General features: G+C 45.6%; 1 protein-coding gene across 1 annotated transcript in view; it reads left to right on the top strand.

Annotated features, from left to right (window-relative positions):
- ASS1 (argininosuccinate synthase 1) overlaps nucleotides 1-25,903 on the top strand; it is an 84,049-nt gene that overhangs the window by 24,278 nt on the left and 33,868 nt on the right. Inside the window, exons 5-9 of the mRNA XM_027869614.1 lie at nucleotides 4,288-4,344; nucleotides 6,848-6,922; nucleotides 15,467-15,537; nucleotides 15,942-15,972; nucleotides 23,682-23,772. Of these exons, the coding sequence (XP_027725415.1) occupies nucleotides 4,288-4,344; nucleotides 6,848-6,922; nucleotides 15,467-15,537; nucleotides 15,942-15,972; nucleotides 23,682-23,772 (325 nt within the window). The remainder of the gene's footprint in view (nucleotides 1-4,287; nucleotides 4,345-6,847; nucleotides 6,923-15,466; nucleotides 15,538-15,941; nucleotides 15,973-23,681; nucleotides 23,773-25,903) is intronic.

The raw sequence follows: 25,903 nt of genomic DNA, 5'->3' as shown, positions 1-25,903 counted from the left end.
CTGCTCTCCTGATGGCCCCCCACCCGTCATATACCCCCTTAGCCCTGAAGCAGAGGGGGAGGAATTGGAAATCTGAGCCCAGCGGCTCCTGAGCCTCTGGCTGCGGCAGCAGCAGCAGGAGCTGCTTAAATGGGCACCATCTGTATCACTGTTGTCCCAGGAGCAGATGGACTGCCAAGGCCTTTGAGGGAAATGAGCATCTTTCATACTCTCCCACCGGCTTTACACGCACCTACACATGTGTCAACATGTGGGTAGGCCCTCATGGGAATATCCATACAGGTGTGTAATTTGCCATATTTGGGGGAGGCATTCCAGAGATTTTGGGCCTTATGGGTGAAGACTGAGATTAAGCTGAAGGAAGACATTATCTCATTCCCCTAGGAAGGATTTTGTACTGGAAAAACATGTTTGATTTCTCCAAGAGTACACTGGCTTAGAAATAGATCAATGGCCTCACAGAGGCAGCAGAACATCCTGCTATCGGCCTTGAACAGAACCTTACTGGAATCAAGCCAGCCTCTGTGTCTGTCTAACGTTGAGATGGAAACCTTCTAGGAGTTTTAGTTCCATGGGAAAAATTATTTCCTAGCAGGACAATGGAAATTTTGGGGAAAATGGAAATTTCCCCAGGATAATTTCTTAGTGTCTTTTACAGAGCTAAAGTTGGAATGTTGCATTATGAGTCTGTGTTCCAAAAGCTCACCTTGGCAAAAGGGATTATGTTTAATGTATTTAAAGGTGAGAGGGCTCAGAAAAATAGTGAAAAGACTCATGAGGGGAATTTTTTCTTTTTTTCCCTAGTTTTTTGGAAAATGACCTCCCAAAAGATTTTGTACCCTGCAGATTTTCCCAGCTTTTTCTGGATCTTCTGATTTTCATCTGGGTTTTTATAGCCTAGGTTGTACGCCAATCTGTTGAAGTTTGTTGGTCATTCAAATGTCAAGGACTATAAGAAGTTTGACCCACCCTTGGATTGGATTGTAGCCTTGGGCACTTCTCTCTGAGTCTCAGTTTCCCAATCTGTAAAAATGAGGCAGTTGAGCTAGATGAGCTTGGATATCTTTCACCAAATCAAATCAGGTTAACAGGTCTATAGTGAGCTGCCTGTCCTTACATGCTTTGGGGAAGCCTAGGAGAGTGAAAGATGTAGCCCCATGCCAAAGAGATAATATAATAATGACATATTTTATTGGTCTGGACCTATGTTTCTGTTTTCACAGGGAACTCCTTGTTTGGTAACTTTTTCCACTGGTACTTATCAACAGATCTGTAACTTGCAGTCTTAGGGAGATGTCTGGAGGCCCTGAGAGGTTAAATGATTTGCTTTTGGTCATATACCCAGAATGTATCAGATGCAAGACTTGAATGCAGGTCTTTCTGATGCCACGTCCAACCCTGTATCCACTCCTACCTCACTGTTCCTTACTCACATTTATAGAGTGCTTTAAAGTTTACAAAGTGCTTTCTTCATATGTTGTTGTTGTTCAGTCATTTTTAGTCACATCTGACTCTCTGTGACCTCATTTGGGATTTTCTTGGCAGAGACACTGGAGTGGTTTGACATTTTCCTCTCCATCTCATTTTATAGTTGAGGAAACTGAGACAAATAGGGTTAAAGGACTTGCCCACGGTGACACAGAGACTGGGTTTATACTTAGGAAGATGAGTCTTCCTGACTCCAGGCACAATGTTCTATCCATTGTGCCCCTAACTGCCCCTTCCTCTTATTCAGTAGGTATTATGTGTCATTAGTCCCATTTTACAAATGAGGAGAGATAAAGTAATGCACATGATCATATGCCTAATATAGGAAAGAATCAGGATTTGAACTTGTTTCCAAGTCCAATGTTGTTGTTGTTGTTATTGTTTTCTAAACTACACCAAACAGCCTCTCTCTACACACATTAAACCATCAGTGAACAGACACTTGTTGTGTGTGGTCAGATTACAAATGCCCTAATTCAGAGTGAAGATATCTCACTCTGGTCTAAAGACTGGAGGGCTTTCTCCATTGGAAAAGGCTTCATGGAGGCTAAGCTGGCTCTTGAAAACATGGTAGGGAATTAGATGGAAAGGAAGACACCTCAGTTAGAGGGAGCAGAGATGTCAGGGGACACCTTCTACATCCGCCTTTACCTGATCCCCTCTGCTGCTTATGCCCTCCTTCCCCAAGGTTAGTTTGGATTTATGTATGTGGCATTTCCCCAGATAGATGCCGTCTGCCCAAGGGCAAGCCCTGCTCCGTTTGCATCTTTGCATCCCGGTGCCTAGCACAAAGCCTGGCACACAGGGAGCACTTAAAAACGCTTGGTGATTGGATGATGATGGATTGATGAGTTCTTTGAGGTCATTTCCTGTGTCTTCTCTTTTAGCCCCCTCTTCACCTAGCCCTGGGCTGAACAAGAAACAGGAAGCATAGGTCAGGTCTCGGGAGCCCTCAAGAGGAAGGGAACAAATGAGTGAATGAACATGGAGAGGGTCGGGTACAGTGAAGAGGCCAGCCTGCCTGGAAGGGGCAGACGGTTGGTCTCTGGGGAAGAGACGGCTCAGAAAGCCACCATGGTGGGATGGCCTGGATCAAATGGACCTGAAATTCCACACAGTGGGAGAGGCAAGGAAGAGCCGAGGGCCTCCTTCCTCCCCTCACCAGCTCGGCAGGTGTAGACGGTGCTGCTTCTCAGGCTGAGCCCCTAAATGAGCAGAGGGGGCACATGCTTCTCTTCCCCCCATCCCCTTTTAGCCACGGGTTCAGTTTTCAACCCGCTCAGGGTCTCCCAGCCAGGGCAATTTGGGGACTGGATCTGACCTGGCCTGTACCAATGTGGCCTTGCGGCACAGTGCGGTAGTGAGGCTCAAACCTGTATTACCGAGCCACCTGACACAACACCTAGAAAATAACATGTTATTCCTGCTGAAGCCTTGCTGCGCTCCGTGCAGTTTTCACAGTAGGTGGAAGGCCTCTCTGTTATTTCCACAGCACATATGTCTCCCTACAGGGAGGTAGCTGTTTGGAGAGGGAGGTGATAGTAAAAGAGGGAGGGGGATGGTCAGGAACCAGGCAACCATTTTCTCTTTGGTGCCTGGAGTAGTTGCACAAGAAAAGAAGAAACACTTCCTTCCCTTCAGGACCTCCCTGGTGTAGAACCCCAAAAGATGTTTTAGGGGATACAGTTTTGAGCATCAAGGATGCTCCTTGAAGCTCAGCAGCCAAAGGATGGTGTGGTGTGGTAGAAAGAGTTCCTGAACCATACGCAGGAGACCTGGGTTCTATTCTCCACTCTTGGCATTAATTCTTTACGTGACATTGGACAAGTCATTCCCATCTCTGGGCCTCAGATTCATCATCTATAAAGTGAGGACGCTGGATAAGGACCCTTCCAGTTCTGACATTCATAGGGTCATGGGACTTGGAATGGGAACCTTAGAGATCATCTAGTCCAACCTTCTCATTTTACAGATGAGAAAACTGAGACTGAGAGAGGTTAAGGGACTTGCACAAGGTCACCCAGTGAGTTGAAGGCAGAGTCAAGAATCAAACGTAGGTCTTCTGATTCTGTTGGATATTCTTGCCATCATAGCACACTGCCTTCCTACCACCATGTGTCTGGTGAAATTATCTGAAGTCCAAGGAGCACAGATTCGTGATATCATAGAATATTAGAGCAGAAAGCGTCCCCAAAGACCATCTGACATCCCCACCCCGCCATTTTGTAGGTAAACAAACTGAAGAGCCAGAGAAGGTAAATGATGTGATCTGAGATCCCTGCCAGGCCTAAGGTTCTTTGTTCCAAGGTCCTTTCCAGCTCTGCCATTCTGTGTTCTATATGTTAAGAGCTAGTTGTCCTTGTTCAGCTCTAGTATTCTGCCTGCTAAGGTCCCTCCCAGCTTTGATCCTTTATGAATTTTAAAGATTCACATATACTGCATCAGTAAGCAGAACTAACAAAGGACCAGGACTTACTGATTCTTGATCTCTTTTGTACTTTCTGCTGGCCATGAGCATCTCTGGGCCTGAAGGGATGAGCAGGAAATAATTGTAACCCAAGGGAGCATCCCAGGTCCACAGGGGTGGTACTCTTGTGCTAACTAGGGTTAGGACTCCAGGAGGATGCTATGTCTTGGATCTGAGCTGGGATCCCTAAGACATGAAGCCTTAAGCCCTAGAAGGGAAAGGTGGGGTTGAATTAGATTGGCACACTGTCCCCTTCTTCTCACCCACCCCATCATGTCTTGCTCAGAGGTCTTTTGACTCACTCCTGATTGCTGCTTTTCTTTGTGTTTCAGGGCAATGACCAGGTCCGGTTTGAGCTCACCTGCTACTCCTTGGCCCCTCAGATTAAGGTGAGTCATCTGCTACCCAAGACCCTTTGGGATGTTGGTGGTATTGAGGGTCCTGAAAGGCAGAGCATGTGGATCCTGGGAGACCTCACTAGCAGTAGTTATCTTAATGGGTGTAGGATGCCTTGTCAAACTTAAGTTTCTGTATAAATATTTGCCCTTGTTATTATCATTGTAGGCATAGAGATCCCGTGTGCTTTAGTGGCTAGGGAGCTGCTAGCCTCAGAGTCAGTAATGAGGTTCATGTCCCACTTCTGTCCATATGACCGGGGGCAAGTCACTTAACTCCTCAGTGTTCACTTTAAGTCCTCAAATACTCTAAGTTGCAAAACATTTGCTGCTCAGCCTTGGTGGGGAAGGTGTTTCCTGACTGGGAATTTCCAGAACTGAAAAATAAAATAAATTAAAATGGGCATAGATTTTGTGACACTCAGCCTGTGTCACAAAATTACCCCTGTAACTGGCAGGAGCCCATCTTCGCATCACCATCTCTTCCAGGCAAGTGAGTCTGTTCTTCCACTGGAGTTGGGGATGGTTGAGATGCTAGTCCTCTGTTCTCTTTAAAAACTACTTGGCTTATGTCATCTGTCCTAATGACAGTGGTGAAGATGATGGGAGGGTTGTATAGACTTTCTCCTCCAATCCCTTTCCTGTGGAGGTACCCCCAAACCTCTGCAGTGACACCAACTTCCATTGCTAATACTGACTGCCAACCAAGGAAGAGATGAGTGAGGAAGCACCAATGTCTCATGGCATCAATGCTTCTAGCCTTTCTGGAGGTCAGAGGTGACTGAGCAGAGAGGCAAGGGGAGTGTATTTTTCTGTTTGCTCCAGGGATAAAAAATGAACTGGGCTACTTCTCAGTCTCCCAACTTTTCTTTCAAAGATCTTAGGTCCATGATAAACCCACTCGACCCTCAGCTCCCCCATAAAATGCTCCACTCACTCTATCCCTGGCTTCAATTTCCTTATCTGCAATATGGAGATAATAATAGCTCCACTTCCCAGGGCTGTTGTGAGGATCAGTGAGGTAATATTGATAAAGTGCTTTGCAAACCTTAAAGCACTATCTAAATGCTAGTTATTATTACCTATTATTATTAGCACAGGGCCTCTGGGGTGGGTAGGTATATAATAGTGGATGGAGGGATCCTTTCTGTCTCAATCCCACTCTAATGCCTTCTTGTCCTTGTTAAATGTTTAATCTTTTTGTCAGTGACTTGAAAGAAAGCATAGATGAAATACTTACATTTACAGATGTTTACAGATGGCACCAGGCTAGGAGGGATAGTTAACACTTTGGATGATAGAGTCAAGATCCATAAGGATCTCAGTTCCCTAGAATGATGGGCTAACTCAAATAAGATGCAATCTAATAGGGGTATATTGCATATTTCTATACCTGTATATTTATATGTAATATATATAATGCATACACATATTCTCTATAATGTATATTTCGACACTTGGGTTCCAAAATTAACTTCAAAAATCAAGGCTGGGGGGACATGTAGCATTTCATGTGAAAAAGATTCAAGGTGGGGAAGGGTTGGTAGATGCAACTTCAAAATGAGTCTGTAGTGTGTCATGGAAGCCAGAGAAGTGGATGAGATTCAAGGCTACTTTATGGGAAGTCAATCTAGAATGAAGGAAGAGACAGCCCTGGCAGCCTCCACCCTGATCAGACCACACCTAGAGCACCACATTCTAAGAATGTTTACTAACTTGAAGGGGTCCAGAGGACTTGGGGAGGAGGTACAAGATCATGATGTGGGGTTCAGTTATAGGAGCTGGGAGTGTTTAGTCTGGAGAAGAGAAGGTTGAGGGGAAAAATGATGGGCTTCTTTCTGGTATTGGAAAGGGTATCATGTGCAAAGGAATCAGACCTATTCTGCTTGGCCCCAGAGGGCAGTATTAGGAGCAAAGGGCAGAAGAAAGTTGCAGAGGGGCAGCTTGTGGTGAATTGTAAGGACCAACTTCCAAATGCTCAGTACTATTCAAAAGTGGACCTGGGTTTCACACCCCATGAGATAGCGAGGTCTCCATCTCTGGAGTATCTCCTAGAAAGAGATTCTGTCAGGGTTTGTGGGGTGCGTGGATGTCAACTTTCACAAGCCAACTTTCTTGATATTGAGAGCTTTTGCCTTTCAGGAGATTTATGAGTGAAGAGGGCCTAACTGAGCCCTCCTTTGAGCGTAGTAGGCTTTGTCCTGGAGCAATGACAGTGCTGGTCCAGCTGCCCAGTAACTCCAATGCCCCAGTAAAACAAACCCATACACAAACATGGCTGTCAGGAGTGGTAGCTTCCCTGGGGTGGTGTTCCCCATTCCCACTCTTCCTAACCCCTGTGGGACCCAGAGCCTACAACTGCTGGTCTAAGCCCTTGATTAGATCCCTTGTCCCGCCATCTAGGGTATCAGGGCAATACTGGCAGACACTGGTAGGTCTCCTGATCTAGCTCCTGTTTTCTCCCATCACTGGAGTCTGATTCCCATCTTTCTTCCAGGTCATAGCTCCCTGGAGGATGCCTGAATTCTACAATAGGTTCAAAGGACGCAATGACCTGATGGAGTATGCCAAGGTATGGCGCTTTGGCTCTTGGCCTTGACCTTCCTTCTGCTCCCAGTCCCTTGTACTCCCTTAAATAACAGCCTTCCCTAAATAGCCACCTCCAGGTGGCTTCCCCATCTGAATCAGAGGAAGAATGGGGGGGGGATGTTGCTTTGGATCCTGCTAAGAGCCATCATTCCCCTTCGAGGGCCTCAGAGTCCGCAGCCTCTTGATTCCCATGAGTTGGGGGATCAGACTCACCCCCCACCCCCACCCCCTGTCATGTGGCAGCTCTCCCACTGGGCCAGCTCCACAGATGTACTCTGAACGGGCTCTGGCCCTTTGTCTGTTTCCCACGTCTCAGCAGGCCTTGTTGCAGAAAGCCAAAAGGGTGCTCTTCCTAATCTTTCTCTTGTTCCTGGGGGAATGAAGGCTCAGCACTGTGTGTGCCATCTCAGCAGTGTCGTTGGGGGTGGGAGGGGGGTGGGGGGGAGCTTGGGGGGTGAGAGTGCTTTCTGCAAAGGGCCGTAATTACCTAGAATTTAATTGTCAGCCGCTTTTTCCAAGGGAACAGGTAGTGGCTCAAAGGGGCGACATCAGACAAAGGCAAAAAACACTGTGCCTTTGTCGTCCTTCCCTTTTGAAGTACAAGTTGCAATAAAACATATTAGAAGTTTTGCATCAGGATCCTTAGCCGCTCTCCAGGGTACCTTTCTTTTTAGCGACTTGATGGCAGTGCTTGACAAACAGCTTCAATCAATCAGAGAGGAAAAAAAGCTACACGGTGCATAGACCAGAAAATTGCTTCAGTTTTTAAATAGCAGTCAGCAACCCAGGCTGTGAAATATTCCTGCAGCCAAGGTGCTGAGTCGGAGGGGATGCTCTGCGTGGAGCTGCTGCCACCGCCCTGCCGGCAGCATCCCATTAAGACCTGGAGAGCCGTGTGCGAAGGATCGTCTCCACCATCTGTTGTTTTATCATTAAGAGGGGAGTTTACAAGAGCAATCCCATATGTTGCCAAACAAACTGTCAAATAGCAGAGTTATTAAGAGAGCCCAGGTTTTGTGTGTGTGTGTGTGTGTGTGTGTATGTGTGTGTATTTCCCCCTGGCTTCTCAGGGATACAGAAAAGGAACCATGTGCCTTTCTTTAAGAAAAACAGACTGGACACCCCCAGGTCCCATGTAAAGGGAGGGCTTGGGTCTGTCCAAGTTTTTTTTTTCCTTTAAGCCTCAAACATTTCTGATTCTCTCAATGGAGACCAATCTGAGAAGAGCTGTCTTTCCTCCTCAGGTTTGCAGAGGAAAGAGAACTCTCTGCGGCAAGGAGTTTACCTTAGTATTTTTCCTAAATGCCATTTTAAAATGAGGAAATGGAGGCATTCATCAGGAGAACCACAATCTCTCTCACCAAATAGAGAAGCGGAGAGTAATAACTGAGCCCAAAGGGAAATCATAGGGAGTGATTCAGCATTTCCTGGAGGGTTGGAAACTAGAGTCCAAGAAGCCACCAGTGAAATTGACCAGCATAGACTCATTTTCCAGACCCAGTGCTCAGCATGCAATAGACATCAGCAAGGAAGAAAATCAATGGGGCTTTTAAAATTCTCATCTTTCAGGGCTCATAAATAACCAAAGTCCAAAGGTGATATTTGAGACTTGTAAAACAAAACAAAACAGAACATTTGCTTCCTCTATCCAAAAATCCATCATCTACTTCCCAGGGGGAAAAACACTTATACATTTATATATGTATAAGTATATATCTTTGCTACTGTCTCTAAATCTAAAAAACAAAACAAAATGACTCAAAAAAAATTTAAGGTAGTTAGAAAACAACTACAATTCTAATTCTCTTGCCTTATTGCCCAGATTTCATTTGGACAGGGGAGTGGAGGGAATTATAGAACTGTGGATTAGAGGGGAGAACAATTTTGGTCTTAGTGTTTAGTATTTTCATTTTATTCTATTCACTCCCTTGGAACCTGCCAAAACAAGTCCCTGCTTCCTTCCTCCTTTTTACACTGAAACATTTTGTGTTTCAATGTTGATGCAGACATTTTGCTCTAACCTCCTTTTGTGCCCAGTACCGGAGACCTCTGGTCCAGGAAGAAGTAGGAAGGAGAGATTTGGAGATATTAGCTTGTAAGAAACAACGTCTCAATTTCTGCAGCACTTAAAAAATTTATTGCTCTCTTTTGTTTTGAAATTCATCTCCTGGATTTCCCAAAATGTGAACTACTTCCCTCTCCCCTTCTAAGAGAGCTATCCTTTATAACAAAGAATAAAAAAGAGAAAACCAACACACCAGCTAGGTCTGACATCATATGCAGTGTTTTATCCCAGTGCTGCCTCTGCAAAGAAGAAAGGGACATTCTTGAGTTCTTCAGAAGAGAGGGATCTTCTTTATTTTAAAATAACCTTTAAAATGCTCACTCTCCCAGGCTAAATAGCAATCTGCCAGCTAGGGACAGTGGTAGAAAATATTCTTCGACCTGTGCTTCTCAAGGGGCAGGTGCACTGCCAAGTAGTGTATTCCAACTGATACACTCTTTACCCTTGTTTGCCTGTATAGCTTGCATCAACCAATCAACTAACATTTATTGAGTACTTAACTGTGTGTCAGGGGTTGTACTGAACACTGGGAATACAAACACAAAAATGAAATAATTCTTGCCTTCAAAGAACTACAGTCTATGTGGGGAGAACATATGTAATTTCATACAAAATAGATAGAAGGTAGTTTGGGAAGGATAGTACTAAAAGCTGTGGGGATCAGGAAAGGCTTTGTGTAAAAGGAGGCACTTGAAACTGAACCTTGAAGAAGACTAAGAAGTCTAAGAGATGGAAGGGAAGAGTGAGTGCATTCCAGGCAGGAGTTAAAGTCAGTTCAAAAGTCCAGAGATGAGAGATGGAGCATCATGTGGGAGGTGCAGTAAGGCAGCCAGTTTAATCAGATAGTACTATGTATGAAGGGAAGGAATATGTACGTAAGAAATATTTAAAAGCCAACTGTATTTCTACTCTGCTGTATGTTCTTTTTTTAAGTGAATTCTCTAATCTTTTCAAAATCTAAAAACAAACAAACAAAAAAAAGAATTTGGGGCAGCTAGGTGGTGCAGTGGATAGAGGACCGGCCCTGGAGTCAGGAGGACCTAAGTTCAAATCCCACCTCAGACACTTGCTGCTAGCTGTATGACCTTGGGCAAGTCACTTAACCCCATTGCCTAGCAAAAAACAAACCAAAAAAAAAACTTTTAAAATTTCCTCTAGTTCCATAAGTACAAATTTCCTTAGGTTTGAGAAGAGAAGAGTGAATGATGACAACTTGTCACGGTTGTATACACCCAGCATGGTACCCTATTGAATAGGACTTAGAAGATCTGAGTTTTGAGTCCTGGCTCTACCTGTAACAAGCTGTAAGCTCTTGGCAAGCCATTTACCTTCTTTGAACCTCAGTTTCCCTATGTGTAGCCATTTCATAGGTTGTATTGAAATGATGTATCTTTAGTAGCCTCCTTCGTAGTCCTCATTTAATATGAGTGTGGAGGTGACCCCTGGGCTCTTGAAGGCTGTTTCTCCAGCAGCTCCTTCCAAGTTGCAAAGGTTCTGAGTAAAGGGATGGTTTGCTTTATGTTGATCATGAAAAAATCCCAGCTAGGTTCAGAAAGGCTCATCACCACATGGGCCACAAAATGATGAATATTTTTAGCCTTAGCAATTCATTAAGATGATTTCCTAAGGCATGAAGGTATTGAGGTCTTTGTGTATAGAGTTGGTACCCACATCAGATTCTTGAAGTGATGGATTCTGGGTACAGTACTACTCCATGTAATGTCTAAAGTGTGACTATATCATTAGATATACAAAGGAGTATCGCTTTCTCCTCTTCAAAATAATTCCCATAGGATCATAGATTTAGAACTTCTAAGAAAACTCAAAAACTAAAACTCAAAAACTATCTAGACTAATCTCCTTATTTTACAGATGAAGAAATATGACCCAAGGAGGTTGCCCAGGGTCACATAGCTAGTAAATATTAGAGCTAGTATTCAAAACCAGGTCCTCCAACACACTTATGTCACACTCTGTTTCAAGGAGGCTGCTATCTCTCCGAACAGTCTCTCAGGGTGTTGTCTCCAGGGCCTGCAGCCTGTTCTTCTGAATATTCTCAGTGATGAGAAATCTCTGCCCTTTTAAGGGTGAACTTGATTTTGGGAAACAACCCAAAGCAATTTGGAGCCAAGTGTGGGGAAGTGTTGAGTGATGGAGGCTGGGTCATAGTGCTTGGACTTGATGGACAGCAAGGGCCCTTCTATAACTCCAACATTCTATGATTCCGGTTAGCACGTCTAATTCCCCAAAGCATTTCCATGTACAGTCCCAGCATGAATAAATGTTTGGCCTCCCCAGGGAACAGCTTGAATGAGAAGGAGGCTTATTTGGATGTGTAACTTCTTGTTTATCTCTCGATCAGCCTCATCTCTTGTCTCATATCTAGTATGAGTCTTGATATAGTGAGACCACTCAAATATGTTCTGCAAAAACAAGATGCTTAAAACACATCTGTAGAATGCTATATGCATATACCCATCTAAAGGTTAAGTGGCATAGCATAGTGCCTGGAACATAGTAGGAACTTAATAAATACTTATCGACTGACTGACCAGTGCACATGCAACTCCAGAGTGTTGGAATTTGTCTGGAAGACTTGGGATCAGATCCCAGCTCTAAGACTTGCTAGCTTTTATGATCATAGGCAAAACACTTAACTCTTCTGATTCTCATTTTCTTCATCTGTCAGATGGGCTACTATAGCATTGGTATCTCCTACTTCAAAGAGTTGTTGTGAAACTCCGATGAGATATTATATGTAAAGCACTTTGTAAACTTTAAAGTGCTATCAGTCATCATTCTTATTATATTTTAGCAAATGTTTTGCATATAAATAGGTTCACATCCAATCTTTGCAAAGGACTTTGAGCCATCTGGGTGATTTGGGAGGGGAGGGTGTGTGGAGAGAAAAGTTTAGGAAGGAGTAAATGAGGCTGCTCCTAGTGGGGGAGGGGAGGGGAGAGGAGGGGAGTGGAGCAAGCCGAGAGCAGAGAGCATTACCTCCGGGCTCACCCTGTGCTCATGATTACAGCCCATTCAGGATAAACAAAGGGGAGCATTAATTGGCTAACCAGCTCTTGAAAGCTAATGGAGCGAGCAGGCAAGCGTGGTGTGGCTGCCAGAGTGTGAACAGGGTCCTCTCTGTCAAGCCCCGGCAGAAGCTTCCTGACCCAGGGGCTGAGAGACAGAAAGAGACAGAGAAGGAGTGGGAGGGAGAGAGAAAGAGAGGAAGAGAGAGAGAGAGACAGAAGAAAGAACCAAAGCGGAGAGACAGAAGAGGAGAGAGAAGGAGAAGAAAAAAGAGAAAGAGAGAAAGATAAAGGAGAGATGGAGGAGAGGGAGGGAAAAGGAGAGAGAATGTGTCTATACTTGTGTGGGCATGTTTGAGGATCAGTGAAAGTGTGGATGTGACTTTTATGGAAACCTTTGAGTGGGAGCATAAAGGAAGTTCATTTCAGAAATTGAGGTTGAGTCAAAAGGGGAGGTCAGCAGGTTTGTAGGACGACTTGGGGGTGAAGGGATGAAGGGGATAAAGCTGTTGCTTCAGGAGCATTCTAATTGACAATGGACTTAGGGCTGTCTTGGGCAGTAGCTTTGCCCAGTGGAAAGAAGACTGATTCAGAGTCAAGAAGCCTACATTCCAGTCCTTGTCCACTAAATCTCTGTGTGGCCTTGGGCAAATCATTTTCCCTCTCTGAGCCTCAGTTTCCCCATGAGTGGATCAGAATAAATGAAATCTAAGGTCCTTAACATTCCACAGTTCCTTCTCTAACATTCTGTGAAGGAAAAGAGCTGCCACAGCTATCCCATTTGGCTCTGGCTCATCTCCTGTCCATCCCCCAAATTTCATCCTATACTCACTAGGTTCTCAGGCAAAAATAACTCTCAGACTTGATGGTGGTACTTCTTCTACTCATTGTACATTATAATTTGAAAAAAATTAAAAATAGTTCTTTCTGGAGACCTGGCTTAAAGCAAACCAAGGACGGTCCAGTTTTTCATAGACTGGCACCTGAATCTGACAGGATGATATAAGGAAAAGAACATTGGAGTCAGGGAACCTTGGTTCAGGTTGCAGCTCTGCTGCCTGTGTGACCTTGGACAAGTCACTTAACCTCTCTAGGACTCAGTTTCCTTATCTATAAAATGAAGGGATTGGGCTAGATGGCTTTAAGATCCCCTTCTAACTCTGTAAGTCACTTCCCTTCTCTGAACCCCAGTTTCCCTATCTGTAAAATGGGGATAATTATACTCATGTGACATAATGTACAGAGAGTTGTTTTGAAGAATATTTTTGGTAAACCAATGTGATACAGTAGGAAGAATACTGACCTGGAGTTGGGAAGCCTGGGGTCAAATCCCTCCTATGATGCTTACTAACTGTGTGGCTTTGGGTAAGTCACTTTAAGTTCCCTGGGCCTCAGCTTCTTCATCTGTAAAATGAGAGGATTGGGCTAGAAGATCCCTGAGGTATTTTCCATCTCTAGATGTATGATCCTCTAGTGCTATTAGTTATAATGATTAATAATAGTAATTGACCTCTTCCAAATAGCTTCATAATCAAACCAGAGGTTTTTTTTAGCCAAGTTTGAGGCCATTGAGGCAGCCAAGGGGAGTTTGGGAAGGCATGGGTCATGTTTTCCTTCTCTACTTTGGGGCTTGCCCAGTACTCAAGATGTATCTATTTTTCCCATTCACTCAGGGCCCCTGAGTCCATCCTGTCATGTCATGATGTCACAACTTGTAGTGTGATTAAATAACTAAGTTCAACCATGACCTTAGAATAAGAGTCATAAAAAGCTTGGAAGGAGCCATAGAAATCATCTGTCTATGTCACTTTACAGAGGATGAGATTGAGACCCAAGGATAAGACTTCTGGGAGGAGTGGTGGGTGTCTTCATGTGGTTGAAGACCTATCCCAGAGAAGAATTAGTCTTGTTCTGCTCAGTCCCCGAGGGCAGGGAGTGGCCCCAGGAGTAATGAATGGACAGAAATTACAGGAAGGCTCCGAGCAGAGGCTAAATGATGATGCCTTCTTCAGGGTGCTGTTAAAGGGGTTGCTACTGCTCAGGTAGAGTTTGAACAGGGGGATGGATCTCTGAGGTTCCTTCCTGCTCAGACTCTATGCTGCTTTGGCATGTACCTTGCTCAGTTTCTAGCCTTGTTGGATTGAATTACCTTGACAGTAAATTCACTTTGCAGGTTTCCTGACTCATAATCAAGTGCCCTTTTCACTGCTCAGGTCTATATTTGTTGATTCAGGGTGAGAAAGGACATAGAAAAAGGACCAGAGTGGGCTATGCATGACTAAGGAGGCAGTGGAGATGATTGGTTAAATTAAGCAGTCTAATTCAACAAGCAGTTATTAAGCATCCTTTTTGTGCAAGGTAGAAGGAGTGTCCACACTGTGAGTCCTCTATACCAGTGAAATCAGATGTCTAGACCAGTGCCCATGTCCAAGGCACTGGGGATAAAAAGGTAAAGGGAAAACAATGCCCCCCCGCCGAAACTTCCATTGTACTGAAATGTTGGTGAAGAGCAGATGCTATCACTGATTCCAGTAGTATTAGGGGATGGGAAAAAAATGTCTAAGAGTAGCAAAGCCAACTGGAGAGATGATTGATATTTTCCCACTGATCCTGTTTTGGGCTTCAGACTCTCTGCTTGAGTATTTCAGGGAGGAAGATCTTTGAAACCTCCTCTTTCCAAACCTTTCATGGTATCTTCCTTCCCCAGTCAGTCCCTTTTAGCAGCTAGGTGGCACAGTGGGTGCTGGGCCTAGAATCTGGAGGACTCAAGTTCAAATCCTGCCTCTAACACTTACAGTGCTTACCTCCCAGGGTAGTATAAAGCACTTTATAAACCTTAAGGAACTATCTCAATACCAGCTCTTATTCTTCATCTGCATCCCTTATGCTTCTCTTCTCTTAATGGCCTTTCAGTCCACATGGAGAATGGAGAATCCCAAAAGCTTAGAGCTGGGAAGGACCTTAGATATCATCAAGTCCAAGTTCAAATTTTACATTTTGGAAAACTGAGGTCTAAGACTGGGGAAAAGACTTGTGTTGGGTCGGCCAGGTAGTTAGCCAACATCTTCCGATGAAGGCCTCCTGACTGCAGATCCCCTCTTTCCACTAGCCATGGAGTCTTCCACCCAATGTGGGAAACCCCTCTGCAACATCTCCAATGTATCATCTTGGTAAGAACACACTTCTAGTGGCATACCAAGAGAGAGAGCCAGGAGAAGTGTAGCCCTGATCTTATGTGCTTCTTGTCCTTATGTAGGGCAGGTGTAGGTCAGTCTTCTGACTTAGAGACTTATATAGTTGGTCTAGGGGTGCCTGTTGACTTGCATATATGTGCCGCCTGTTGACTTGGATATATGAGAACTGGTGATATTGGGATATTGCCACCCTGGTTTCATCAAGTAGTCACGTTTGGGTCTTGTGTTTCTTTCCACAGCAACATGGAATCCCAGTTCCAGTCACCCCCAAGACCCCATGGAGCATGGATGAGAACCTTATGCACATCAGGTAGGAGGAAAGGCCCTTATGGAGAAGGATGATTTGGAAATCTAGTCTTAAGGTTCCATAGTCAAGGGACATCTTCCATTGGGAGGGGACAGGTCAAAGGCATCCCCAGAGCAGGATATGCACTGAGTATAACCATCTCCCAACTTTGGTAGAAACCTCAGATTTCTCATCCTGTCCTGCCTAGAGATACCTGCTAGCTCATTTCCTAGTCCTAGGGCCAATTAGAGCCAGGCTATGGCAGAACCAAATGATGTCCCAAGCTAGGCTGGCAACTATCACCAAAATGGGAGCTCTGCTCAAGGGAAGAGGGGCAGATTGGGCCCCTTTCTTCTGATTTCTTGGAGAAAATGTTCCCTCCCTTGTGACTTTCTTCTCTCTGGTTTTGTCTCCTCCTTCTCCTGCAGCTATGAGGCCGGAATTCTGGAGAACCCCAAGGTAATTTATCATTTCCTTTGCGCTGTCCGTCTTTGGGGGCCGCTCTCCAGGCCGATGCTGTGATGTATTTGTAGCCTAATTTGAAATTTCACAGGGGGCCGGGTGTGGGGCTGGGGCCAGGCCCTGCCTGTGTTCCTCGCCCCTCCCCATCTCCCCCTCTCTGGGATGGGTTTGAAGGTCTCCTTCTCTCTCTCTCTTTTTTTCTAATTGCTGCTGGGATGAATAGGGGAAGGAATTATTTCAGGGCAACACAGAAGGAGAAAATGTCATCGTGAGACAATAAAGAGGCAATTAGACAGATGAGACACTTGTGGGGAGTGGGGGAGTCCTGGGCCCACCAGCTTTCAGGGCAGGTCTGGAGTGATTGTATGAGGGGCCAGCGGGGGAGGTGTTGGGGGGTAGCGCCTTGGGCTCATTTATCTGAGTCTTCTTCCAACACCAAGCGGATGGCCCGCTGCCCTCTCTTCCGAGCTCTCAGCCTGGGATCTCTCTGCTCACTCAGCCCTGTTTGAAGCTGAGGATTTCTCTGCCCGGGGTGTTTCTCTTTTTGTCTGCCCTTTCCCCACCCCCCCATTCTCCCTGCCCCAATGTTGGGGGCGGGTGTGTGTAGGACTTAGGGTGGGAAGGAGATAGATTTATCATGGGAATAGAAGCTTCCTTTGTCCTCAGGCCCTCCTCTGGCACCTTCTGGCCAAGGGTGTCTGTATTTCCCTGCTGTGCATGACACCTCAGGCTTTTTGGGAGAGGGGTTGTTGAAAGAAGCATCTGGGAACAGCTGCCAGGAAGGCCACCAGGACTGAAAGTCTAAAGAAGGCCAGTGGGGCATAGGCCCAGCACTCTGGGAGTTTGCCCTGGCCAGGTTTCTGGACTTTGAAGGTGGTTTGTGGTTTTTTATTGTTCAGTTGTTTCAGTCATGTCTGACTCTTCATGACCCTACTTGGGATTTTCTTGGCAGAGATACCCAATTTCCTTCTTGAGCTCATTTTACAGATGATGAAACTGAAGCATGCAGGGTTAAATGACTTGCACAGGGTCACACAGCTAGTAAGTGTCTGAGGCCAGATTTGAACTCAGAAAGATGATTATTCCTGACTCCAGGCCTGGCACTCTATCCACTGTGCCACCTAGCTGGTTTTTGATAGTGCTTCCCAAAGGGTTATGGGGGCTTGACCCAAGGCTGGTGGTATAGGCATCAACTAGACTGAATTCACTTGACCTTTAGGGTAGTGAACAGTTCTTTCCCAAGTAACATCTGGCCTGCTTGATGGTATCTGCACCACTTCCTGTCCCAAGAATGGGGCAGACCTGGAAGTCATGGCAGGAGGGGAAGAGAAAGGAAGAAAATAAGCATTTACATAGCACCTATGATGTGCCAAGTACTATGCTAAGTACTTTTACAAATAGTATCTCATTTGATCCTCACCACAACCTTAGGAGGTAGGTGCTATTATTATCCCTATTTTATAGTTAAGAAAACTGTGGAAAACAGAGGTTAAATGACTTGCCCAGGGTCATACCGCTGGTGAGCACCTGAGGCCAGATTTTGACTGAGGGCTTCTTGACTCCAGGCCCGGGCTTCTAATCCACTATATCACCAGCTACTCCCAGGAGCACTTGGATGAGGGCAAGAGGGTTGGGAAGCAAAGTTGGGACGCTTCAAGGAGGGAAATGTTTTTAGGACCAGGCTTTCCCACCCATGGGGAACATTCTGCCAACTGGCCTCAGTACAGAGATTCTGCACAATGGGTGGATGCTGAGATAAAGCCTTTCAGGTCTAATCTGTGGAAATGGGATATATCCCTCACCCTCCATATAGACATTCCCTTGTGAACCTTCTCCATGTGTTCCCATAGCTCTTTTCATGTGGCCGCTTTGTGGGCAGTTCCCCTGAGCAGCCCCTTGTTGATGCCCTGACCTCCTTCCCCACCCCCATTCCCATCCCTGCCTCCCACTCTGGAATCGAGGTGTGTCACTCATTAGTGCTGAGCCCACGCTCCCTGGAGCCTAATCAGGCTGCATGGTACTGCTGCCTGCTGGCCTGAGTATTTCCAGTTCATGCTCTGTTGGCCCCACGACACTTAGGCAGGCCACCGCTAATTGTTTAGTCAGTCAAGGGGAAGGCAGGGAGGCCAGAGGGGTGTAGGCCCGCCAAAGTGTGAGTGGAGAAGGGAAACACGGGGAGAGGAGAGGAGAGAGGGAAGAAAGGGAAACTGCAGCACAGAATTGTTATAATTTGGTAATAATCTATGGAGACAGACCCAGATAGGTCTAGGTAATTGAGGGGGGATTTGTCCCTGAGAAAAAAAGAGGGGCTACATTTGCAGATAAGTTCTGAGCCCTTGACTGTGAGCCCTTACTCTCCTCATCCCTCCCTTACCTTTGGCGCAGGCTACAGGAAAAGAGAGGGATTTAGAGAGAGAGAAGGGACTTGAGAGTTGATCTAATCCAATCTCTTCCTTTTAATAGATGAGGAAACTGAGACCTAGGGTAGTTAAAGTGACTTACCTAAGGTCACACAGAGAATAACAACTAGGGTTTGAATCCAGGTCCTCAAACTCCCAAATCCCACCACAGTCTCTCTCAGCCTCAGTTTCCCTATATGTAAAGTAGGGGAATTGGCCCCTCTCTTTCAGTTCTAACATTCTGTAATTCTCTCTTGGAGGGCTGGATGAGAGGCCTCTGCAAGGTAACTCCCCTTTCCCCTTGGGGGTAGACAATAAATCCAATCTGGGGAATCCTGGTGAAAACAGGAATATCTCCTATCCCATCCCTATGGGCATTTCTTGCTGAGAAGTATCAGGAAGATACTGCCTGGGGAGGGCAGCAGGAGGGGATTAGGTGTGGATCAGGACAAGGCACATCTGTGACTTTGCTTAGGACCCCTCCCCCCCAGGAGATGTGTGAGTTCTATTGCTTATGCCTGGGTGGCAGTACCCCCACCTAGTACAGGGGAACAAGGGGGTGAATATGAAAGTACGAGAGGCCAGGCTGAGAGTGACCCAGTATTCTGGGAAGGCGCTGTAGTCCCTGAGACGGTAATGCTAGCAAACCCTGGTTCCCTGGCTGTGTTGGAGGAAAGTGGGCCCTCCATAGGCCCTTATACACACAGCCTTTCCTGGCTTCTGACAGCATTCTGCCTTTGTGGCGGCCTGGAGAAAGGCATTGGTGGGGGCCCCATGGCCCAGGGCCTCTTCTCTTTGGGGGACCCCAGCATCCCTTGCTAAGCTGGCCACCAAAGAGGGGCTTATGGAAAAGAAGCTGAGGGGTAACTGCTCTCTATTCCCCCCACCCCCCAAAAGCCCTGAGATCTGCCAAAGGGAGGATTTGAAGGCAGATGGTTGAGCCATTTTCTGCCTCTGTGAGGGCTGATTGAAGAGCAATGAGGCATCTAATGCGGAGAAAGATAGAAATTTACTTGCCTTAACTTCATATGGCACACACTGAAAGAGTTCATTCAGTCCCCGGGCACAACAATATCTGATGGATGAATAAACCATTTGCAACATCGATCATAGCCCTACATCATGGTTTACTTCACGGGCCATTTGCTTCCAATTTCTTCTTCTCTTGGCCTGTTTCGTGCTTTCTTTCTCTCTCTCTCTTCTCTCTTTTTTTCCACTTTCTTCCCTTCACCCCCCCCAAAAAAAGATGACATTGCAGGACTTTCCCCCCTACCAGGATGAATAAATAGATGGCATTGATACCCTGCAACAAACTATTTGTCATTTGAACTGGGCTTTTAGAAAAGAGAGTAAAAGAGACCAAAACATCCTCACTCTCACACACACACACACACACACACACACACGCACACACACACACGCACGTACGCAAACGACTGTGGCAGAACTCAAGGCAAATGGCATTTTATTCCTATTTAGTTATTTTATTTAATAGGGGCTTTCCGACTCAGGCTAGGAAATTGGAAGCTGCCTGATGCCGGCTTCCAATGTTTAGTAAAGAGTTTGTAATCCTCGGTATCTTCCCTCTTATCTGTAGCCCTGAGCCCCCCTCCTTTCTCCTTTTGCATGCAAAGTTTTTTATTATCTTGAACATTTTCTCTGCTGAGTTAATAAGTATGATCAGGGAGACCAGGGCATGCAAAATTGAAATCTACGGGTCACACAGTTTGTGTGTGCACAGGATGGAGTGTTTGGGGATGTGCTGGTTAAAGGGAGGGAGGAGGATGGACCGAAAGCTGTGGCAGATCAGGCTAAAATTGTGTTGCTGTAGCTCCAAGGAGCTACCCGTTTTGGGGGTGGGAAGGGGGAACTGCTGGCTGCCTTCAGCAGCCCCCGTGGAAGGTGGGCTGCTACTCACTGTTCTTGTTTCCTGAGAATAATGAATGTGAGCACAGGGAATGGCCTAGGCAGCACCCCACCCTCCATGAAAAGGTCATCGGGACCCTCCACTGCTCCCTCATTCCTACTGAGAGTTTGCAGGTGGCCTCATAAGAAACTAGCTTCCTGGTTGGTCTTTGCCATTGCTGGGCTTAGGGACAGGCAAGGTGGGTAGTCACCTAGGATGCAAATGCAGAGGGAGCCTGATGAGGAATGCTCCTCAACGTGGCTTTGTGACGGGGCTAGCCACTGCCCCTCTCCTTAACCCAAGAGGAATTATTTTGTGATGCCAGATTGTATGGGTTATATGGGAAAGGCTTAATGCTTCCAGTGGACACACAGGGGCTACACTTTTTAGACTATGCCTAGGGCACAGAGATGCCTTGTCTTGGCCTGGTTGTGATGGGAGGAACTTTGGGTATGGAATCCTGGCTTTGTTCTTTACTACCTACATGGCTTTGGACAAGTAATTTAGCCTCTCTGGACATCAAAGGGATTGGGCAACATGATCTCTATGGTCCCCAACTACCCTAAATACTACGATTCTTTTTTTTTTTTTTGGCTAGGTAATGGGGTTAAGTGACTTGCCCAGGGTCACACCGCTAGTAAGTGTCAAGTGTCTGAGGCCTGATTTGAACTCAGGTCCTCCTGACTCCAGGGCCGGTGCTCTATCCACTGTGCCACCTAGCTGCGCCAGTACTACAATTCTTATTGTGTAGCTTCCCTTTCTTTCTCATGGCCTCTCTCTGGCCCCCATTATCATCACCACCAAACTCTCACCTACTATGTCAGTGAGGGCTATGAGGCTGTCCGCTGCATGGGAAACCAGTGAGGGGTGGGGAAGAAGGAATGTTGCGAAAGCCAAATCCATTTTCTTGGCTTCTCTCCTTTGTAGATACCTTGGGATACGCCCTCAGTAAAACAGAAATGTAGAGAGAGGCAATTTATGCTCATAGATTTAGAGCTGGGAAGGTCAGCTAGCCCAATCCCCTCATTTTACATATGAGGAAACTGAGGCTCAAAGGTAAAGAGACTTGCTGAAGATCACATAGGCAATAAATAGTAAGAGCCAGGATTTGTTCTCTGACTGAATCCATTACTCTTTCTCCTATACCCTGCTCTAGCATTAGAACTCAGGGAAAGAGAAAGGGAGTCTGTGGAGTGGAGGGGTCTCCATTAGTGGTCATTGGCCTCACCCTATTTCCTTGCTCAGCTCTGTAGAGTTCAGTGCCCTGGAGAACATTGGGGTAAGGTTCTTATGGAGAATCCAAGGACTCAAACATTAGCAGTTAACAGAAAACACTCTGTCCAGGCACCATTTGTTGGTGGCCTCCAAATCACCTCAATCTTGTGATGCTTATGGAAAGAGCAGTCCATGGACAATTGTGTGGTAGAATGGACAGAGCACTGGGTTGCAAGTCAGGAGACCCAGATTCAAGTTTAGCTTTTCCACTAAACTGAGTGATTTTAGTCATTTCATTAATTTTTGTGCCTGAATATCCTCATCTGTAATCGGGAGAAAATAATCTATGCCTTGATAACATCAGATCTTTTTCAAGGACCAAAAAAAAAAAAAAAAATTAAGGATGGAAATGTGCTTTGAAGGAGTCCCAAAGGGATTATTATTAATAGTGGTATTATGGGGGGGGGGGAGTACTGCTTAATAGAGATTCATAGTATGTTAGAACTACAAGACACTTCAGAGATTCCAGATTGTTGGATTTGGAGTCAAATAAACTGGTTTCAAATCTTGGCTCTGCCATTTGTATGACTTCAGACAAGTCATGTAACCTTTTGAGGGTCTCTAATTCTTCCCATGTAAAATGAGGGGCTTAGCCTAGATGATCTCTCCCAGCTCTAAGTCTGTAATTCTGTGATCCGATCTCTTGTTTTACATATGAGGAGACTGAAACCAAGAGAAGGGAACTAACTGGCTTGGCCAGGGACACACAGCGGATTAGCAAAGACAGCTGAACTGAGATGGAAGCCCAGGTATCCTGATTCTGGGTCCAAGGCTTTTTCTTTCCATTATACTGTAAGGAGGACAATCCAGATTTTTTACCGACTCTAGGTTTGGAGGCCCTTCCTTCTCTGAGCCTCCATCTCTTCATTTTTAAAAATAAAAGGTTAAACTAAGGTCCCTTCCAGCTTTAAATCTATGATCCTACCCTAAATTACAAAACTACAAAGCTAACGTACAAGATCTGAACCCACAAGAAACAGGCAAAGAGCCTTTGTCAGGGAGCATACTGAAAGAGCAAGGATGGAAAATGTTGAAAAATCAGTCTAACTGTTCCCTCAGTGCTGCACACTCCTTCTACCGCCCCAACTTGCCAAGTGGCCTCAGTCTTAAAGATTCTGCCCCTGGCCTCCACGTCTGGCAGTCACTTGGAGCGAGGGCATCTTTAGGCATGAGCTAATTACAAGAGTGTGCTTGTAACAGGCCGTCACTGCCGCTGCAGCCGGCGCTTAAGGGAGATGAGAGGCCTCTTTTCTACAAGTCTGGAAAAAATATACATAAAGGTTGATGTGTTTTCAAATGGGTTTTTCTTTTGTTCCTCCCTTTTCCCCCTGTGAGCATTAACCTCAGAGACACTGCGGAAGAGTACAGCTTGTTGGAGCACCTGCTGGGGTCATGCTTAGTCATTAGCTTTTCGGTCAGTGCAGAATAAACCCCAATTCTAGGCCAAAGTGGAGGGAGGAGAGGGATAATAGAGAGAAGAGAAAAAGGAAGGAGAGAGAAAGGAGAGGAGAAGAGAGAAAATGAGGGGGAGAGACAGAGACAGAGAGAAAGAGACAGAAAGAGAGAGAGAAAAAAGAGAAGAAAGAGACAGAGAAGAAAGAGAGAAAGAAGAAAGAGAGAGAGAGAGAAAGAGAGAGAGAGAGAGAGTGAGTGTATGTGTTTGTGTGTGCACACACATATGCCTGTCCCTCTCTTCTGGAAAGTATGTACATGCCTCACTCCTTCCAAGTCCCACTTTTTTCCTGCCTGACTTGCTCTTCCACAGCTATTCCATCTCCAGCTGTGGGGGCGTCAAAGAAGAAGATGAGATCAAGTTGAGGGGAAAAATTGTCTGATTTCTTTAGTCCATTGTTCTCAGGCCCCGAGAAAGTGGTGATGCACTGTACGGTGATGGTGTGGGCCCACAGGGCCTGTTGGTCAGTGCCAGCCAGAGTGGACTTGGGGGAAGAATGGAACTGTGTACTTGCTGCCTGTGGTCTGACTTGAGGGTCTTCTTGTCCCGGAGGCTAACTTTAGGGCCAAAAGAGGGAAGGGAGGGAAGGGGAGCAGGGTATGTTCTGAGCCTGGAAAGTGCCAGGTAGCTCTGGGACCTTTGTCCATCAGCTGTATTTCTCTTCTGTCCTTAGAACCAAGCCCCTCCTGGCCTCTACACGAAGACCCAGGACCCTGCAAAGGCTCCCGACAGCCCAGATGTCTTAGAGATTCAGTTCAAGAAAGGTATGTCTCCAACTTTGACTCTACAAACCCTTCAAGCTGGATACATTCAAATCAACTGCCTTCCCCTTTACCATTCCTGAGGAAAACATTGCTTCTTCTCTCCCCTGGCTTTCTGAAAGTCACAGTTCAGGAGAGGTCTTTTACCGATAACTGTTTTTCCCCATGTCTGCTTCACTTGACATTTGAAGTCATATATGTTATAAAGGAGAGAAGCAATTTCCTCAGCTGCTTCCCCCGAGCCAAAACCAAACTGAATTCTTCATGGTTAGGCCTCTAACCAGTCTTCATTAATTAGTATGGCATAATTTTAAAGGACCAGTTCCCTCTTTAGTCAGTCAACAAATGCTTCTTCATTCCTGACATGCAAGCTGAATCTCGGCAACACAAATGATTTGAGAGCTGCTATAGGCAGGCATTATCCCAAAAACAACTGGTGTGTGAGCTCACATTTGTGCTAGATGTTGGGGGTGCAGAGCCATAAGAGACACAGTCCCTGCCCTTGAGGAGGGAGAGAACAAAAATGTAAAAGGCTAAGTGTGAAACAGGTAGTATGTGATAAGGGCCCAAAGAATAATATAGAGGGTAAGCACTGCAGGAGTTTGGAGGAGAGAGGCATTACTGACTTAGGGAAAGTGGTGCTTGAGTGGTACCTGCTGAAAGTAAGTGGGACTTAAATTAATAGAGAGGAGAGAGAAAGGCCAGGGAACTTTCTTGAGCAAAGGCTCAGAGGTGGGAATTTTAATGGCAGATTTGAGGGCACATAAATATCCACTTTGGCTGGAATATAGGTCTTCCTTCACTAAGAGAGAAGGTCAGAGGGTAGGCTAGGGCCAAATTATAAATGGCTTTGAATGCTAAGCCCCAACCTATTCCTTCTCTATTGGACAGTAGAAAATCCTTGAAAGTTTTTGAGTATGGGAGAGATTTGACCAAAGAAGACCTGGAATTAAATCCTATTTCTGACACTAGCTATGTGACCATGGACAAATCATTTAACCTCAGTTTCCTCATCTGTAAAAATGAAAGGGGGGCAGCTTAATGGCCCAGTGGATAGAGCTCCAGCCTTGGAGTCAGGAGGACCTGAGTTCAAATTCGGCCTCAGACACTTGACACTTACTAGCTGTGTGACCCTGGGCAAGTCACTTAACCCCGATTGCCTCACCAAAAAAAAAGCAAAAAATAAAAAAAATGAAAATGAAAATGAGAGGGTTAGACTAACAAGCCTTTAAGGCCCCTTCTGCCTGGGCATCTATGACCCTATGCTTAAGACTGTGTTTTGGATTGGAGCAGGAAAAATCTAAAGCTGGGAAGAATAATGATGTAGTAATCTAGGAAGGAGTTGATGAAGGCAGTTCTTGCTCTGGCCTCCAGTTCACTGGAATCTCAAGACCATCGGTCCTTTTCTGGTTAGGGTGAGGAGGGATAGGGTAGCATGGCACAGTGAAAATAGTGCCAATAATATGTAAAATGATTTGCAACCTAAAACACTTTACAAATGTTAGCTATTAATGATTATTTCAAGTCAGAAGATGTGACTTGAAATCCTGGTTCTACTACTTAACCACCTGTGTAATCTTGGACAAGTCACACATTCCTCTCTCTAAGACTCAGTTTCCTCATCTGTGAAATGAAGGAATTAGACTAAAGAAACTCTAGTGGACTTTCCAGTTCTCGGCCTATGATCTTATAATCCTCTGAGGAGAAGTGGGAAGGGATCCTTCTTTGGGGTAATAGTCCCTTTCCCATGTTAGCTTCTCCTTTACATCTTCTTCCAGAGTCAGGGATTGTTGGTTCAGACTTTGGCCTGAAGTGTCCCTTCAGAGGTAGTAGAGATTTGGGCATCTAAGTCCACCTTCACCCCCTTCACCTGCTTTCAACCCTTTAATCATAGGTGATTCTGGGGCCTAGGGGACTTGGCCATTGTTAACCTCGTTAATCACTTAAACCTTGACCAGTGTGGAGCCAGGATTCTTTTTTTCTCCAGTCCTAAATTTGATAGTGGCTCTGTGCTCTGGTCCCAGGACAAGTGGAAGGTCAGCAGGAAGAGATGGGCCTGAATTTTCTCCTTCAGGCTTCTAAAAATGGACTTGACCCTGTTCCTTGACCTCAGGCTGCACGTTCTAGGTCTCAC

Source organism: Vombatus ursinus, unplaced genomic scaffold (assembly GCF_900497805.2).
Source record: "Vombatus ursinus unplaced genomic scaffold, bare-nosed wombat genome assembly UNPS02014793.1, whole genome shotgun sequence".
Lineage (NCBI taxonomy): Eukaryota > Metazoa > Chordata > Mammalia > Diprotodontia > Vombatidae > Vombatus > Vombatus ursinus.
The sequence above is the reverse complement of the archived record's forward strand: the minus strand, read 5'-3'. Positions and strand labels throughout refer to the sequence as shown.